This window comes from Ascaphus truei, chromosome 12 (genome assembly GCF_040206685.1).
Source record: "Ascaphus truei isolate aAscTru1 chromosome 12, aAscTru1.hap1, whole genome shotgun sequence".
Lineage (NCBI taxonomy): Eukaryota > Metazoa > Chordata > Amphibia > Anura > Ascaphidae > Ascaphus > Ascaphus truei.
This window is the reverse complement of record NC_134494.1, coordinates 15,485,029-15,502,205: the sequence shown is the minus strand read 5'-3', so window position 1 is coordinate 15,502,205 and position 17,177 is coordinate 15,485,029. Positions and strand designations below refer to the sequence as shown.

The 17,177-nt window shown below is 49.4% G+C and overlaps 1 protein-coding gene across 6 annotated transcripts in view; it reads left to right on the top strand.

Moving 5' to 3' along the window:
* Window positions 1-12,427: 12,427 nt before the first annotated feature.
* Window positions 12,428-17,177, top strand: part of LMNTD2 (lamin tail domain containing 2) — a 73,812-nt gene continuing 69,062 nt past the window's right edge. For all 6 annotated transcript variants that reach the window (XM_075566788.1, XM_075566787.1, XM_075566789.1 and 3 more), the window contains exon 1: window positions 12,428-12,552. Coding sequence is in view for 5 of the 6 variants with exons in the window: in XM_075566787.1 (XP_075422902.1) it covers window positions 12,439-12,552 (114 nt within the window). In the remaining variant the exon portion in view is untranslated. The remainder of the gene's footprint in view (window positions 12,553-17,177) is intronic.

The window sequence follows — 17,177 nt, the reverse complement described above, 5'->3', positions numbered from 1 at the left end:
TTTTATGAGCTAAGTGGAATTGCACCCTAAAGCTGTGTGATCGTCCAGAGGAGACCAGCGGACTCTTATTAACAGGCAGACGTTTTTACAACAGGAGACTGACGATTCTATAAATGCCTGTCTTCTATATTAATAATGCTGGTGGCACCTGCCTGTTATGTGGTAAGAAGGCTTCACACGCACGGGATGTGAGGAAGATGAAGAGATGCCGAGATACTGTGAGTTCCTGTAGGTTACCGAAGTGACCAAATGCTTGAGACATGTTTAATGGATGAAACCATTCAAGGAATGTTATGACAGTGACACATTTAATGGGTTAAAGCAGGGGTTCTCAACTCCAGTCCTCCAGACCCCCCAACAGGTCAAGTTTTCAGGATATCCCTGCTTCAGTATAGGTGGCTTAATCAGTCCCTGCTTCAGCAGAGATGGCTCAATCAGTGGCTCAGTCATCGACTGAGCCACGGTTGAGCCACCTTTCCGGAAGCTGGGATATCCTTAAAACCTGAACTGTTTGTTGATCTTGAGGTCTGGAGTTGAGAAGCCCTGGATTAAAGGGTCAGTCTCACGTTGGACCAAAGTGACCCGTTTAATGGGTTAAAAGTGTCAGACCCACACTATGTAGGGTTAAAGGCACAGCCCCATGTAGGACCAAAGTTAAATATTGCCAGTGACATGTTTAACAGGTTAAAGGGTCCGTCCCACGTAGGACCAAAATGACCTAATTACAGTGAGATGTTTAATGGGTATAGGATCAGTCCCATGTAGGCCACGCTTGCAACCCCTTTGAGGCTTTGGAATGGATTGCAGGCTCCTCCGAAAAACTATGGGGCCTCCCTGTTGTAAATCAACTTTGGGCTGAACCCGTCACAGAGCTAAATCCACAAAACGTTGTTAATCCAGGGCTCATAACGTGACGTTACCTAAAACAGGAACAGAGATTACGTTCCCAGAGGTAAAAGCGTATCGCCACAGCCAATTATATGCAAAAACAACGGGGAAATACGCCATCAGAATAGGCGTAACGTAAATACACATTATTGGAGGATGACTCAAGGGCAGCATTAACGTGATGTTAACTCCGGTTATCCCCACGTTACCTAATGACCTAATGGAGCTTGGTGTATCTGGGCCTGAGAAAAAGCATTCAATTACAAGGACGGGGAAGAAAATGTTTTGGTGCGGTGCACTACTAGATGCAAATAGGGAATCGAGAGGTGAACAAAGGTCAGTGTGAACCACCTACATGTTTCACGCATCAGCACTTTATCAAGGTGTACATACACACAATCGATTTTATGTGTGTATGTACACCGTGATAAAGCGATGATGTGCGAAACGCGTGGAGGCATTTGAAAGCCTCTAACCTGATGTCATCCATCGGCGTCATGTGTCCTTCCGCATGTACTGATGCCCTGTGTAAAACATCATCACGTTTCGACCTCAACACTTCCAAACATATATAACTTTATCAATCAGAACAAAGCACTCTTGTTGACAATCTACAAGTGGTATGTTTGAAAAAGATTTTTAAAATTATCTTATACATACATACAATATGTTTATGCATATCTGTATATTTAACTCTGTTAGCAACCCAGACCAATGTCTGGTGTACTACAAAAAAATAATCTGAATTCCCAATTACAAGCACAACCTGCAATTTATTCCATAAACATCTCAAAAGCAACTGGCTCCTAAACATTTGTAGTTGTAAGGATTGGCCGCTGGATCAGGGAGACTCTGTGACTGCCTTTGCCTCCCCCAGAATCCTCTGCTTCTCTCACCCCCCACTCAGTTTATTGGCTCCTTCCTTCCAAGTGAGGGCAGTGATACTCAGACAGGAATTAAAGTTTTACTTGATTGTGCTGTGTCTGCCATGTCCTATCCTGGTTAGCAGGGATTTCAGAGGAACTTTCCCTAATATAGTTTGGTAGAGGGCAGCAGGGATGTAGTGGAATGGGAAGAAAAAGAAGTAATTTTTTTTAGAGTACAAAGTAAACCTCAGTTTGGGGGATGGAAGGGATACGGGATGGGTTCATTCTGAAAAGCTGTCTGTTTTTGTTCTCTCTTGGAGGATGTCTGGTTTTGTTCTCTCTTGGAGGATGTCTGGTTTTGTTCATGGGTCTTTTGTTCCTTTTAAATGAGGCGCTCTCTCTCTCCCCCTCTACTTTTGAGAAACAGCGTGGAGAAAGATTAACCCTTACACACACACACACACCTCCACAATCTCAGACTTTCCCTTGTTGTCCTCAGGGATGGACAGCTCTTCTTTAGCATCTGGGTTCTCTACTCAGTCGCTTCACTCTCTCCTTAATGGGGAAAATGTGTTCTGCGTAGGTACAGAGCCCATGTACTGATCAGCTACGGGTGTCTTCCTGAGACTTTCTTCTTTCTCAGAGTCTCTCTGAGGTTCTACCAGCTTTATTTCCTCTTTGCTTCTTTCACGTGTGATATATTGAATATTCTCCCTGTCATTTTGCACTACTTTTCTTAGGAAAAGTGGTCTTTGCAGCTTCCATTTGTTCATCAACACTGTTTGTACCTACCCCCAATGTATTTATAGTGAGGGCAACATACTCCCTGTATCATGTCTTCTTCCACTCCAGACTGAAGTTCAGTCATCATTATCTCCTCTCGTCATGTCAGCCATATTCCTCTCCTCATTAAGCAAGGCCAGAGGACAGCTTCGAAACCGATGTCCCATTTTGTCACAAAGGTTACTGTCCTGGAACAGGAATTCCCATTTCTGCTCCCTCTGTTTACCCCCCCCCCCTTTAGCAGCTCTGTCTGCTAGCTTATTTGGATGTAGCTTTCCCTGCAGCTTCACTCCTAGTGCAGATGGATTGGATACATTTAGATACCTTTCTCCCTCCAGTCTGCTTGGCCCTGGTTGCCCTGGCAACTTCTCCAGTCCTCCATGTTAATGGACTTTTCCATTCTCCCCTGCCTGTTTTCACAGGTGGTTTAGTCTGACCCTATTCCTGTGTGACAAGCAGTACACACTTCATTTTCCTTCCTGACACTGGCTGAGTGAGTACTCCTGCTATATTGCCCTTGGCAAGGCCATTTCCTTTTTACCTGCCCCTAATTATAAACCACCCACACAGAAGCACTCTCTCATCACATCATACCATCCACAAGTGCCTGTATATACTGATGCTTTTCTAATAAAGTGAAGAAAATATAGCAGGACTTGGTGTGCTTTGGAAAGGGGGCTGAGTTAAAGCTAACTGGAGCTATTCACACATCAAACGTGACCCTGGTTCCAGGATAGTTACATCTAATTACACTGCAGGTACTGCTACTATGTACCAACGTCTGGCATAAGTCGCGCTTGATCTTGTCACAGGTATAACTGAGGTGTGGTATGGACCCACACCTGTTTGCACACTATGTGCTGCCCTGGGTAAAAGCAGGTGCCTCTCTCATTCCCAATATAAAACGAGTTTGGGAGATGCTTGGTCACATTGCCTTAAAAATAACCTTATTTGCCCTGTCCATCCTCCTCACCAGAAGCCCTCCCCATCAAATATTTCCTCTAGGTATTCTCGCACATCACATTGCCTGAGCAGGCAACATAACACATCAGCTTCTGGGATGACTTCATTCTTAAACAGGATTGTAGTAAGTCTTTATGTCCGGTCTGCTGATAGTGATGGCTCTGAAAGGTCTCCACAACTCTGCAGTCTCCAAATGGGTGTACTTTTCCAAGAAGTAATCCAATGACTGCAATAGTTTGAAACTGATGTCATATTCCTGTTTTGCTGGAACATGGATCAGTGCAAAGACATTTGTGAGCTTCAAAGCCAACGGATTCCTTAAGAAGCTGCTTGTCCACAAATATCATGTCAGGGGTTTCATCCTTGTCACCCATGTATCACAGCCACACTACATTCCTCCTTCTGGGAGGGGTTCCTCATCCGATTACTATATCGAAAAGCAGGCGCTCAGGCTTTTTACGCTTCTGCCAGACTGAGCACTGGATTCTGTACAGGAACTGACACTCTTGCCTCTTCTGTGGGTGCTGTAGCTCTTGGAGCTGAGCCACGGCTTGGCTGCTCTGCATGCTCTGGGCCAGGGCTTGGCTGCTATCCATGCTCTGTGCCAGGGTTTGGCTGCTCGCCATGCTCCTGGCAAGGGCTTGGCTGCTCTCCATGCTCCGGCCAGGGCTTGGCTGCTCTGCATGCTCCAGGCTAGGGCATGGTTGCTCTCCATGCTTCGGGCCAGGGCTTAGTTGCTCTCCATACTCTGAGCCAGGGCTTGGCTGCTCTCCGGGCCTGGGCTCTTGCTGCTCTCCAGGCCAGGGCTTGGCTGCTCTCCGGGCCAGGGCTCGGTTGCTCTCCGCGTCAGGGCTCGGCTGCTCTCCGGGCCATGGCTCAGCTGCTCTCCATGCTCCAAGCCAGGGTTTGGCTGCTCTCCATGTTTTGGGCCAGGGCTCCAGATGCTCTCCATGTTCTGGGCCAGGGCTTGGTTGCTCTCCATGCTCTGGGCTAGGGCTTGGCTGCTCTCCATACTCTGGGCCAGGGCTTGGCTGCTCTCCATGCTCTGGGCCAGGGCTTGGCTGCTCTCCATGCTCTGGGCCAGGGCTTGGCCAATCTCCATGCTCTGGGCCAGGGCCTGGCTGATCTCCATGCTCCGGGTCAGGGCTCGGCTGCTCTCCATGCTCTGAGCCAGGGTTTGGCTGATCTCCATGCTCTGGACCAGGGCTTGGCTGCTCTCCATGCTCCGGGCCAGGGCTTGGCTGCTCTCCAGGCCAGGGCTCGGTTGCTCTCCGGGCCAGGGGTCGGCTAGTCTCTGGGCCAGGGCTCGGCTGCTCTCCATGCTCTGGACCAGGGCTCAGCTGTTCTCCATGTTCTGGGCCAGGGCTTGGCTGCTCTCCATGCTCTGGACCAGAGCTCAGCTGTTCTCCATGTTCTGGGCCAGGGCTTGGCTGCTCTCCATGCTCCGGGCCAACGCTCGGTTGCTCTCCATGCTCTGGACCAGGGCTCAGCTGTTCTCCATGTTCTGGGCCAGGGCTTGGCTGCTCTCCATGCTCTGGACCAGGGCTCAGCTGTTCTCCATGTTCTGGGCCAGGGCTTGGCTGCTCTCCATGCTCCGGGCCAACGCTTGGTTGCTCTCCATGTTCTGGGCCAGGGCTTGGTTGCTTTCCATGCTCTGGGCTAGGGCTCGGCTGCTCTCCATACTCTGGGCCAGGGCTTGGCTGCTCTCCATGCTCTGGGCCAGGGCTTGGCTGCTCTCCATGCTCTGGGCCAGGGCTTGGCCAATCTCCATGCTCTGGGCCAGGGCCTGGCTGATCTCCATGCTCCGGGTCAGGGCTCGGCTGCTCTCCATGCTCTGAGCCAGGGTTTGGCTGATCTCCATGCTCTGGACCAGGGCTTGGCTGCTCTCCATGCTCCGGGCCAGGGCTTGGCTGCTCTCCAGGCCAGGGCTCGGTTGCTCTCCGGGCCAGGGGTTGGCTAGTCTCTGGGCCAGGGCTCGGCTGCTCTCCATGCTCTGGACCAGGGCTCAGCTGTTCTCCATGTTCTGGGTCAGGGCTTGGCTGCTCTCCATGCTCTGGACCAGGGCTTGGCTGACCTCCATGCTCTGGGCCTTGGCTGATCTCTATGCTCTGAGCCAGGGCTTAGTTGCTCTCCATGCTCTGGGCCAGAGCTCAACTGCTCTCCGGGCCAGGGCTCGGCTGCTCTCCGGGCCAGGGCTCGGCTGCTCTCCGGGCCAGGGCTTGGCTGCTCTCCGGGCCAGGGCTCGGCTGGTCTCCGGGCCAGGGCTCGGCTGCTCTCCGGATCAGGGCTCGACTGCTCTCCAGGTCAGGGCTCGGCTGCTCTCTGGGCCAGGGCTCGGTTGCTCTCCGGGTCAGGGATCGGCTGCTCTCCGGGTCAGGGCTCGGCTGCTGTCCATGCTCCGGGCCAGGACTTGGCTGGTCTCCGGGGCAGGGCTCGGCTGCTCTCCGGGCCAGGGCTCATCTGCTCTCCGGACCAGGGCTCGGCTACTCTCCGAGCCAGAGCTCGGCTGCTCTCCGGGCCAGGGCTCGGCTGCTCTCCGGGCCAGGGCTTGGCTGCTCTCCGGGCCAGGACTCCGCTGCTCTGCGCAGCCCGGGCCACGGCTTTATTCTCTATCCCTACAGCAAACTGATTAAGGTTTTAGGGTGGAGGACCAAGCGGGTTTTCTGGTAGATTTACCTCAATCTGTATCTTAAATAAATGCTGTGAGAGAGAAACCACGACGATTATTAGTAACACAGTCAGTGAACAGTGCAGGTTCTATCCTGCTTGCTGAGCCCAGTTCCTGCTGTAAGTCTGTGCATTCCACCATGCTCTTCTCAATCACTGACTGTAACTTATCTAGTGTTTCTTGCAATAAACAGGCTATTTCCCCTGTCCCTGCGTCTTTCTGTTTCTGATCTGGCAGTGATCTTTGTGCTTTACCTCTCTGTCTGTTGGCTTAGTTTCTGTGAAAGCCTCTTTCTTCTGCTTGGATTCTCTCCTCTGCGACACAGGGTTTTAACGGGCTGTTTCCTGTAGCCCTGGATTCAAGCTCATATTTGTTCTTCTCTATGTTTGTCTTCACCTCACATAACCTGCTGGGCTCAGTATAGCTCTCCAGGCAATGGTGTGTACTTCCTTCCCCACCCTCTGTCTCTAACTCCTGCTCTCTTTGCGGTCTTTTCTTCATCAGACATTCATAATTGGCCTTCATATCATCGTAACCTCTCATTCAGCGGAGCACTACCCTCTCAGGCATCTCTCAAACTCTTCATCTTCCAAACTTCTGCATTGAGTCATTCCATCTCTCCAACGGCCTGGGGGTTTCCTGACCTCCCTGCCCCATCTCCACCATCTCCTACTGGGCTAGAGGTCACTCCGAGCCCTTCTGAGGGAGCTCAGCAGGACACGTCATCTCACTGTGTGTGTGACCTCCTGTCTGCAGATTATCAGGGACAGAATCAGACAGTCCTAGGTTTATATCTAATGTAGGGTGACCTACTGATTCCGGGTTATCGGGGACAGGCTCATACAGTCCTGAGTTTATATCTAATGTAGGGTGACCTCCAGACTCTGGATCATCAGGGACTGGCTCAAACAGTCCTTGTACATATCTAATGAAGGGTGACCTCTTGCCTCCGGATCATCAGGGACTTGCTCAGACAGTCTTGGGTTTCTATATAATGCAGGATGACCTCCTGACCAGATTATTTTCAGATGATCCCATATTGACACTTATTGGGGTACGCGATCTATGTAAAGTAGTGATTCTGACCGTAAAGAGACTGTCCAGTGAGGTTTATGGGGACAACTGATGAGCATAAATGGATGAGTGGGATTATAATACAGGTGACGCCCATGCAGTAAATGTGAGTAGGAGCATGGACTATACAGGGCTGTCATCTGAGAGACGTACTTTACCCCTTCAGTGCCAGACTGAACACATCGCTGCCTCCTCTGGCAATGAATAGGGTTGATTGATATATCACACAGTGAGAGATCCCAAATATTATATATAGAGAGGCCACGATCACTGCAGACAGCATTAAAAATTCATTGTTAAAAGGTCACGTAATAAATGTTAATTCCAATCATTTACACCAGGGTTTTCCAAACTTTTTTTTCCGTGACCCGGTTATTTTTTAACTTATTTTTCGTGACCCACTAAAAATTTTATCGCCTATACTGGCCTATAGGGCCTGCACAGACACACACACAGCCACTGATATACACACACACACACACACACAGCCACTGATACACACACATACACAGCCACTGATATACACACACATACACAGCCACTGATATACACACACACACACACACACACACAGCCACTGATACACACACATACACAGCCACTGATACACACACACACACACACACACACACACAGCCACTGACACACGCAGCCACTGACACACACACTGATACACACACACGCAGCCACTGACACACTCCCAGCCACTGACACACACGCAGCCACACAGACACTGCTACACACACACACACTGATACACACACAGATACACTGATACACACACAAACACTGATACACACACACTTACACTGATACTGATACACACAGACACTGATTCACACACAGACACACTCGCTCTCCCCTATACGCACACAGACACAGTGAATTACAGGCAACGACGGATGTGAGTGACTGGACACAGACACAGTGAATTACAGGCAACGACGGATGTGAGTGACTGGAGGGGGGGCCAGGGACACTTGGGTGGGAGGGAGGGGGCCAGGGACACTTGTGTGGGAGGGAGGGGGCCAGGGACACTAGGGTTGTCAGGGACACTTGGGTGGGTGGGAGGGGGCCAGGGACACTTGGGTGGGTGGGAGGGAGGGGGCCAGGGACACTTGGGTGGGTGGGAGGGGGCCAGGGACACTTTATGGGGCCAAGGACACTTGGGTAGGAGGGAGGGGGCCAGGGACACTCTATGGGGCCAGGGACACTTGGGTGGGTGGGAGGGAGGGGGCCAGGGACACTTGGGTGGGTGGGAGGGACCCACTAAAAATTTTATCGCCTATACTGGCCTATAGGGCCTGCACAGACACACACACAGCCACTGATATACACACACACACACACACACAGCCACTGATACACACACATACACAGCCACTGATATACACACACATACACAGCCACTGATATACACACACACACACACACACACACAGCCACTGATACACACACATACACAGCCACTGATACACACACACACACACACACACACACACAGCCACTGACACACGCAGCCACTGACACACACACTGATACACACACACGCAGCCACTGACACACTCCCAGCCACTGACACACACGCAGCCACACAGACACTGCTACACACACACACACTGATACACACACAGATACACTGATACACACACAAACACTGATACACACACACTTACACTGATACTGATACACACAGACACTGATTCACACACAGACACACTCGCTCTCCCCTATACGCACACAGACACAGTGAATTACAGGCAACGACGGATGTGAGTGACTGGACACAGACACAGTGAATTACAGGCAACGACGGATGTGAGTGACTGGAGGGGGGGCCAGGGACACTTGGGTGGGAGGGAGGGGGCCAGGGACACTTGTGTGGGAGGGAGGGGGCCAGGGACACTAGGGTTGTCAGGGACACTTGGGTGGGTGGGAGGGGTCCAGGGACACTTGGGTGGGTGGGAGGGAGGGGGCCAGGGACACTTGGGTGGGTGGGAGGGGGCCAGGGACACTTTATGGGGCCAAGGACACTTGGGTAGGAGGGAGGGGGCCAGGGACACTCTATGGGGCCAGGGACACTTGGGTGGGTGGGAGGGAGGGGGCCAGGGACACTTGGGTGGGTGGGAGGGAGGGGGCCAGGGACACTTGGGTGGGTGTGGGTGGAAGGGAGGGGGCCAGGGACACTTGGGTGGGTGGGAGGGGGCCAGGGATACTTGGGTGGGTGGGAGGGAGGGGGCCAGGGACACTTTAGGGGGCCAGGGACACTTGGGTGGGTGGGAGGGAGGGGGCCAGGGACACTTGGGTGGGTGGGAGGGGGCCAGGGACACTTGGGTGTGTGGGAGGGGGCCAGGGACACTTGGGTGGGTGGGAGGGGGCCAGGGACACTTGGGTGGGTGGGAGGGGGCCAGGGACACTTGGGTGGGTGGAAGGGAGGGGGCCAGGGACACTTGGGTGGGTGTGAGGGGGCCAGGGACACGTGGGTGGGTGGGAGAGGGCCAGGGACACTTTAGGGGGCCTGGGACACTTGGGTGGGTGGGAGGGGGCCAGGGACACTTGGGTGGGTGGGAGGGGGCCAGGGACACTTGGGTGGGTGGGAGGGGGCCAGGTACACTTGGGTGGGTGGGAGGGGGCCAGGGACACTTGGGTGGGTGGGAGGGGGCCAGGGACACTTGGGTGGGTGGGAGATAGGGGGCCAGGGACACTTGGGTGGGTGGGAGATAGGGGGCCAGGGACACTTGGGTGGGTGGGAGATAGGGGGCCAGGGACACTTGGGTGGGAGGGGGGGGGCAGGGACACTTGGGTGGGAGGGGGGGGGGCAGGGACACTTGGGTGGGTGGGAGGGGGGCAGGGACACTTGGGTGGGTGGGAGGGGGCCAGGGACACTTGGGTGGGAGGCAGTGACTGGGTGGGGTGACTTACCTTGCCGCCGGACGCTTTCCCCTGCTGCCCCCGATATCCCCTGCTGCCTGGGACGGGAGGTGGGCTTGGGAGGGGGTGCCACGGGAGGTGAGCTCGGGAAGCTGGCCGCGGGGGGAAGCGGGCCGCAGTAGGAGCTTGTATTTCCTCCTCCGTCCCACGTTGGGAGCAGGGGGGGGGGGAGGAAGGGAGCGGGCCCTGCGCAAGCGTGCGGGACCGCGGGGGGAATCGCCGCCATTGTTTTTTAACTTGAGCGGGGGGGACGGGAGACACCGCGCGGCCAGCCTCGCTGCGACCCGGTAATTTTGGTGCCGTGGCCCGGTGCCGGGTCGCGACCCACCATTTGGGAAACGCTGATTTACACTGTTAACCAAATGGAAATGAAGGATAGTACCACCAAGGATTTGCACCTTTAACTTCACTGCCAGAAGAGAGATAACATAACCCCTTTCTAAACTATATTTTGAATTCTTTAATATTTAATACAAATATCACCTGTGAACAAATTCACGTTCCAGACAGATCTGCAGCCCTGCCTTTCCCCGTTATCTCTTACCATACAATGCTTCCACTGCAGCAAGGGATTCTGGGTAATGACAAATGAGCACTCACAGTTTGTCACCTTTTGCTTCTTGTCCATTTTAACATGGATCCATGAAATCACCTCTCATCGCGCACACGCACACAACCTTGTGAAGTCAACCTATGAGGGTCCGTGCGCGCCAGCATGCGTGGCGACGCAGTTGCGTCAGAAAAATAGCATTTTGTGTCCGAAATGCGACTTATTTTATGAAGTGTAGTTCTACTATTGTGGAATTTGGAGCAAGATGCGCTAAAAATGACACTTACACCACCTCCAATGTGACAGCGAAATCCAACGTCAGGAAAAACAGCGCCTTTTTTAACACGTAGATCTGCTCCAATATATAAATGTCACTCGCCCCAAACTCCTCCCACTGACTAAATCCCTCATCTGGTCGCAGGCAGACGCAGGCGCGCCCGAAATTGGCACGACTAAGATGAACCCTTTGCGCGCCACAGGGGTCATCGGCCCTCTAGCACTCCCTGTGGCGTGACCGCTTCTCGACGCAGTCACGTAACCACTCCATCACTGATGACGGAACAGAATGGGAGATTGCGTCCTGCGTCTCCCCTACCAAAACCAGCATTTTATTATTTTTTTTCAACGTAGCTACTACCCGAGTGCCAGATACGTGCTGGGGCATTTAAAGGGTTAATCTGTAGACGCTGCCCAGAGCCTGTATATTTCTGCGGGTGTTGCGACAAAACGAACACTTTTGCTCCACATTTTGCCCTTTTGACACGCAGAGCCCGTGGGTCGGCGGTGTGGAGCAAATACTGAAGGTAAAACATTCAATTTTTAAATAAAAAATGGCCACCTTTGTTATTGTGAACGTCCTGCTGAATAACTTGGCCCTGACCACTGCGACATTGGAATCGTTATCGCCGTCTTTCTTCATGTGCGTCCACGTTCTTAACCGGCGCCCAACAGACGCATTTCAATTTAGTGGATGAAAAAGACATCTCTTGTGAAAGAAAAAAAAAAATAACAAAATTAAAGAATATGTTGCTTCTTGTCGGGGACACTGTAATTTAGCGGATCAGCCAGTTCTATGTATCTGTTGGACTAATGTCACATTCCTAATTACAGCTCAACCCCGGTATAACGCGATCCGTTACAACGCGAATCCGCTTATAACGCGATGCAAGCGTGGCTCCCAATTTTCGTATTTATGAATACTTTACAACACAGTTATTGGTATCTTAAATACTTTATTGCATACAATTGTACATTATTTCTAACGCGATCCGCTTATAACGCAATGTGATTCTTTGGACCCCAAGCACAGCGTTATAAGGGGGTTGAGCTGTACTTTACGAACAAAGGAACAGATTCAAACGTAAACAATTTTAATGACTGACAAACAGATTGTAAAAATCCTCAAACTTTTAGCTCACCACAGAAATGTAAAAAAAGGGGAAATATATATTTTTCTATGTTTTCTTCTTTTTTAAATGTGTCCATCAACCTGCTTAACCTATTACACGTGCCACTGTCTTTAATTCACTTTCGCATTGGCGTGCATTGTGTATCCTGGTAAATGCCCCTCTCTTGAAGCAAAGGGGTTAAAAAAGCGTGCCACAGAGCAAAAGGATCGTATAACGGAAAACAGATGTTTTTGTTTTGTGGCTGTGTTACGTGGTTTGTTTTGTCCTAACCGTTTCCTGCTTCCTTATTGTAACAGTTGGCTGTTCATGGCGAGGGCTATGGGCCTTGTTTCCACGGTAACGTCAACAAAAGGAGGTGTACGACTGACCCAAACGATGAATGGAGAAGAGGAGGATGGGTCAGCCTATACCTATACCCAGGTAATGTCCTTTGCTCCCCACGTTACCACTCCTTTGGCAAAGTAATAGATAGAAGGGTCTCCTTACTGCCCCTGTTTAGCAAGTACAGTACCTATTTATGTCAAGTACCTATTAAAGGGTCAGTCCCTCCAATGTGTACTAATGGGGTAACATTTGGGCGATTGATGCCTTTTTCTTATACAAATCTAACACTTATAAGTATTTATAAATATTTTTTATAGTTAGTCTGTAAGCCTGGGGGGCTGAGACCTGGAAGAGGTTTAATTCCTTCTGGCTGCTCTCTTTTAACCAATGTCACTGTCTGGTAAACAAGAATTTGCACAAGCAATGCCCCCCCTTATCTTTATTGTTTCTCTGATAAGGACAGGGAAGTATGAGGAGGACTTGATTGAAAAACACCCCAATTCATTTATAATTTTTTTTTTTAAAAAGCTGCTAAATCTTTGCTATTAGCATGATTAGATCTGGTTAAGATAGCCAGTTAGACTGTTAAAGCAGCACTCTGGCGGGGGAGGTGGGTTAGGAGGCAGGAGAACAATATGGCTGTCGGGTCAGCCTTGGTTCTGTCAGCCAATAGAAAACTGTGATGTCATTGGAAGCTGGTTTTCACGATTCGGCAACCATTTTATTTATATGTCCTAAACCTATTAAGACCAGTGTTCGTATTGTGCCTATTCCTGCCTGCATGTGAGAGTGGGGAGCGACCCCCTGCCTGTCTCCCACTGGTTGAAGCTTGGAACCTTCAGCTCATTCAGCTTGAAGCCCAATGACTGATCTGATAAATGATCAGCGGGTTCTAGGAATGTATCACCACGCCTAAGTTATGTATATATATAACTGCATACAGATCAATCCAGAAATACACGCTTTGCATATAATAAATCACATGTGTTATGGTTATTACACAAGGCATGCTCACGTGCTCCTAATCTGCTATACCCCACACTGGCAGAAGAACTGAAACGGAGCGGTTAGCCGGACCCAAACCGAAGTGGAGCACACTCCACTTCTGTTTCTGTCACCCTAGCACTAGCCGAGCCATGTGATCACTCCAGGAGTGCCGGAGGTCCACTGGCACTCTGATGCTGCCGGAACCCCCTGCACTGTGAAGGTTAAAGGGTCAGTCCCAACTAGAATGAAAGGGAAGTAAGGACTGGGGCATGTTTAATAGGTTAAATGGAGACGATCAACATCTTTTTTGTCAAAAATAAATGGAAAATTGGACATGTATAAGCACTTTCAAATAATGTTTTTAACGTGCAACATTTACATGGTCAACAAAGCTTTGGAGGGTTTTTACAATCTTTATCTAATGTCTTTTGGTGACAAGACTGTCAGTTCTCAAAGCCCCAGTTAAATTGTTTAGCTTTGCTCAGTCCTTTGCAAATGTTAGAGTAGATGTTACATGGTTCTATGCTGCTAACATGTCTATCTATCTCGCTATGTATACTGTATATCATCTATCTATCTCTATCTCGCTATGTACACTGTATATCATCTATCTATCTCGCTATTTACACTGTATATCCTATCTCGCTATGTACACTGTATATCATCTGTATATCCTATCTCGCTATGTACACTGTATATCTGTATATCCTATCTCGCTATGTACACTGTATATCATCTGTATATCCTACCTCGCTATGTACACTGTATATCATCTGTATATCCTATCTCGCTACAGTATGTATACCGTATATCCTTCTTTCATCTTCATGAAATATTTCATATCTATCAAAAACTCTGTCTCTATATACACTGTATGTATAGCACACACAGACGCACGAAATAGAACAAAGTCTGCAGCACTCGCTAGATTTCTAGAAAAAAATATCAATTTATTCCATCATACAGTAGGTAACAAACAGATAAAATGGGCGACGTTTCAGACACTCAAGTCCTTTGCCAGGAGAAATGTCGCACATGTTACTGTATCTGTTTGTTACTTTTGATGGGAAAAAAATCTAGCGAGTGCTATGGACTTTGTTGTATTTTATCTGTATTTTCTCGAGCTGGATGGTGATCCTGGCTGCACCGCGTGCACCCTACTGAAAGCTAAGTACAGCTCAACCCCGTTATAGCGCGATCCGTTACAACGCAAATCCGCTTATAACGCGATGTCCGCGTGGCTCCCAATTTTTGTATTTATGAATACTTTACAACACGATTATTGGTATCTTAAATACTTTATTGGGCAATGCATACAATTGTACATTGTTTCTAACGCGATCCGCTTATAACGAGATGTGATTCTTTGGACCCCAAGCACAGCGTTATAAGGGGGTTGAGCTGTATTACTCTATACTCACAGATAATTTTTTTGAGTGCCACGGATATCTTCGTTGGAGTATACACACAGACACACACATATATATTGTAATACACACAGTTTCCATGTATTTGCTCTAAGTCTTAGAGCTGTGGCAGATGTGACAGTTCAGGCAGAGAAAACACAGGGCGCATGGTTTAAAAATGTTGAGAATGTGGAAAATATTTGTGATGTTTTTGTTGTACATGTCTTATCTTATGTAGATAACCGGCAGCCTATCTGTAAATGACAAGAGTCAAAATACTACCAGCTGAAACATTCTGGAAAAAAGGCAGATTCTGCAAATACCCACCTAAAAAAACATGTCTACAAAATAGCTCAAAAAACAAATAAATAACATAGAAGATTGTGATTATTAACCCCAACCAAGACCTACATACAGTTACTCACTCTCTTTCATTCGTTCTCTGTACTGCAAGGTGTCGTCTCCAAACATGTCACTGCCGTTAACCCATTCAACATGTCACTGAAAATCAGTCAGATTTAGGGTTTCTTGACCAAAAGGGGGATTTTAATGGGAAGTCCACGGAGACTCCATTAAGGTTTATGACACGCTGATTCTACAAATAGCACTTTTCCATAAAAATGCCATTTCTCTGGGCCACAACCCCTACATCTCACTGATTTGGGTCTTTGGAGGTCGATATCTCTGCTTGAGGCTTTGGGGGCTATTCTAGTAGCTTTGAAATGTGACTTAACGCATCTAAAGTACACTTTAGAAGCAAATGTGTATGTTTTGCTATTCTGTAAGCCCTTTTCGCATATCCAAACCATGCAGAAAGGCTTTTTTAGAAGCGTTTTCATTCTGGCAGTGCAAACTCACTGTATTTTAGTTACTCCGAAAACTGCAAAAGGCTAAATCGCTTCTAAACAAGTCTCATTTTTTTCCCTTACTACCTCAAAGCATGCGAGATAGGAATTGGGAATTCCATCCAAAGGGTGGAGGACGAAGACGAGGACTTCCTAACTTTATATTATCTTCAGTTGTATATATGTCCCCACAAACCTCCCACCCAACCCCATCCTTCGCAGAAACCTTAAATCCATTGACGCATCCTCCCTTACCTCCTCCACCTCATCACTCCTCCCCTCACTCACATAATTTCCTTCTTTCTCACAAAACTCTGCCCTATCCACCCTCAACTCTGCATTATCCACCTCACTCGATTCAATCACACACTCCACCCTGTGCGTCCCACCACAAAGCCACTTCAACCCTGGTTCACTTGCCAACTCAAAACACTCTCCCTTCGCACAGCCAAGAGATCATGGAAATCTTTCTGTTCCCCATTCTCACTTGCCACTTTCCAATCCTTCCTCCACCAATACACCTCCACTCTGAAATAGCAAAAACAAATATACTATAACACCTTTATCAAATTACTATCACCTCATCCATGCCAACTATTGTCCACCCTAAACAACCTGCTACGACCCTCCCCATTTCTATCGCCTTAGCCACCCTCACCTTATTAGCTACAAACCTTGCCTTCTACTTCTCACAAAAAATGTACAACAGCCATGCTTCCTTCCCCACTGCTGCCCCCCCTCCATCCAATACCTCTACTTTCCCCTCCTTCTGCCAAACCTCTGACGAAGATCTCCTCTCAATCATCAAACACTCTCATCCCACCACATCCCCTTCTGACCCCATTCCACACTTTATCCTCTCTCCTCCCATATCTCTCCTCCTTCAACCTCTCCCTATGAAGCGGACAATACCCAGACTCCTTCAAAGCTGTGGTAGTCATCCCTCTCCTAAAAAAAACATCTTTCAACCCTGCCCTCCCCTCCAACGTTCGCCCTACCTCACTCCTTCCATACTTCTCCAAATTTCTCGAGCCATCGTTCACAACCAACTCTCCAACTTCATCCACACCCATTCCCTCTTTCCCATTGTCCAGTCTGGCTTCCGTCCCTCACACTCTACTGAAACTGCCCTCTCACCATCCACAACTTTATCTACCAAGCTCGCCACTACAAACTCTCCTCCATCCTCATCGACCTCTCTTCAGCCTTTGACACTGATCACCTCACTCTCATCCACTCTCTCATCTTCACCTGTCTCAACTACTGTAACTCCCTTCTCCTTAGTCTCCCCCGCTACACCTCCATAACCCCTCCAACAAATCGAAAATGCTACAGCCCGTACACTTCTCAATCTCCCCCACTCCTCCCATGCCACCTCTGTCCTCTCCCAACTCTAATGGCTACCCAGCCAACAGCGTTCCCTCTTCAAATTCCTCACTCTGGTCTACAAATCTCATCATGGTCTTACCCCTCCTTACCTTAA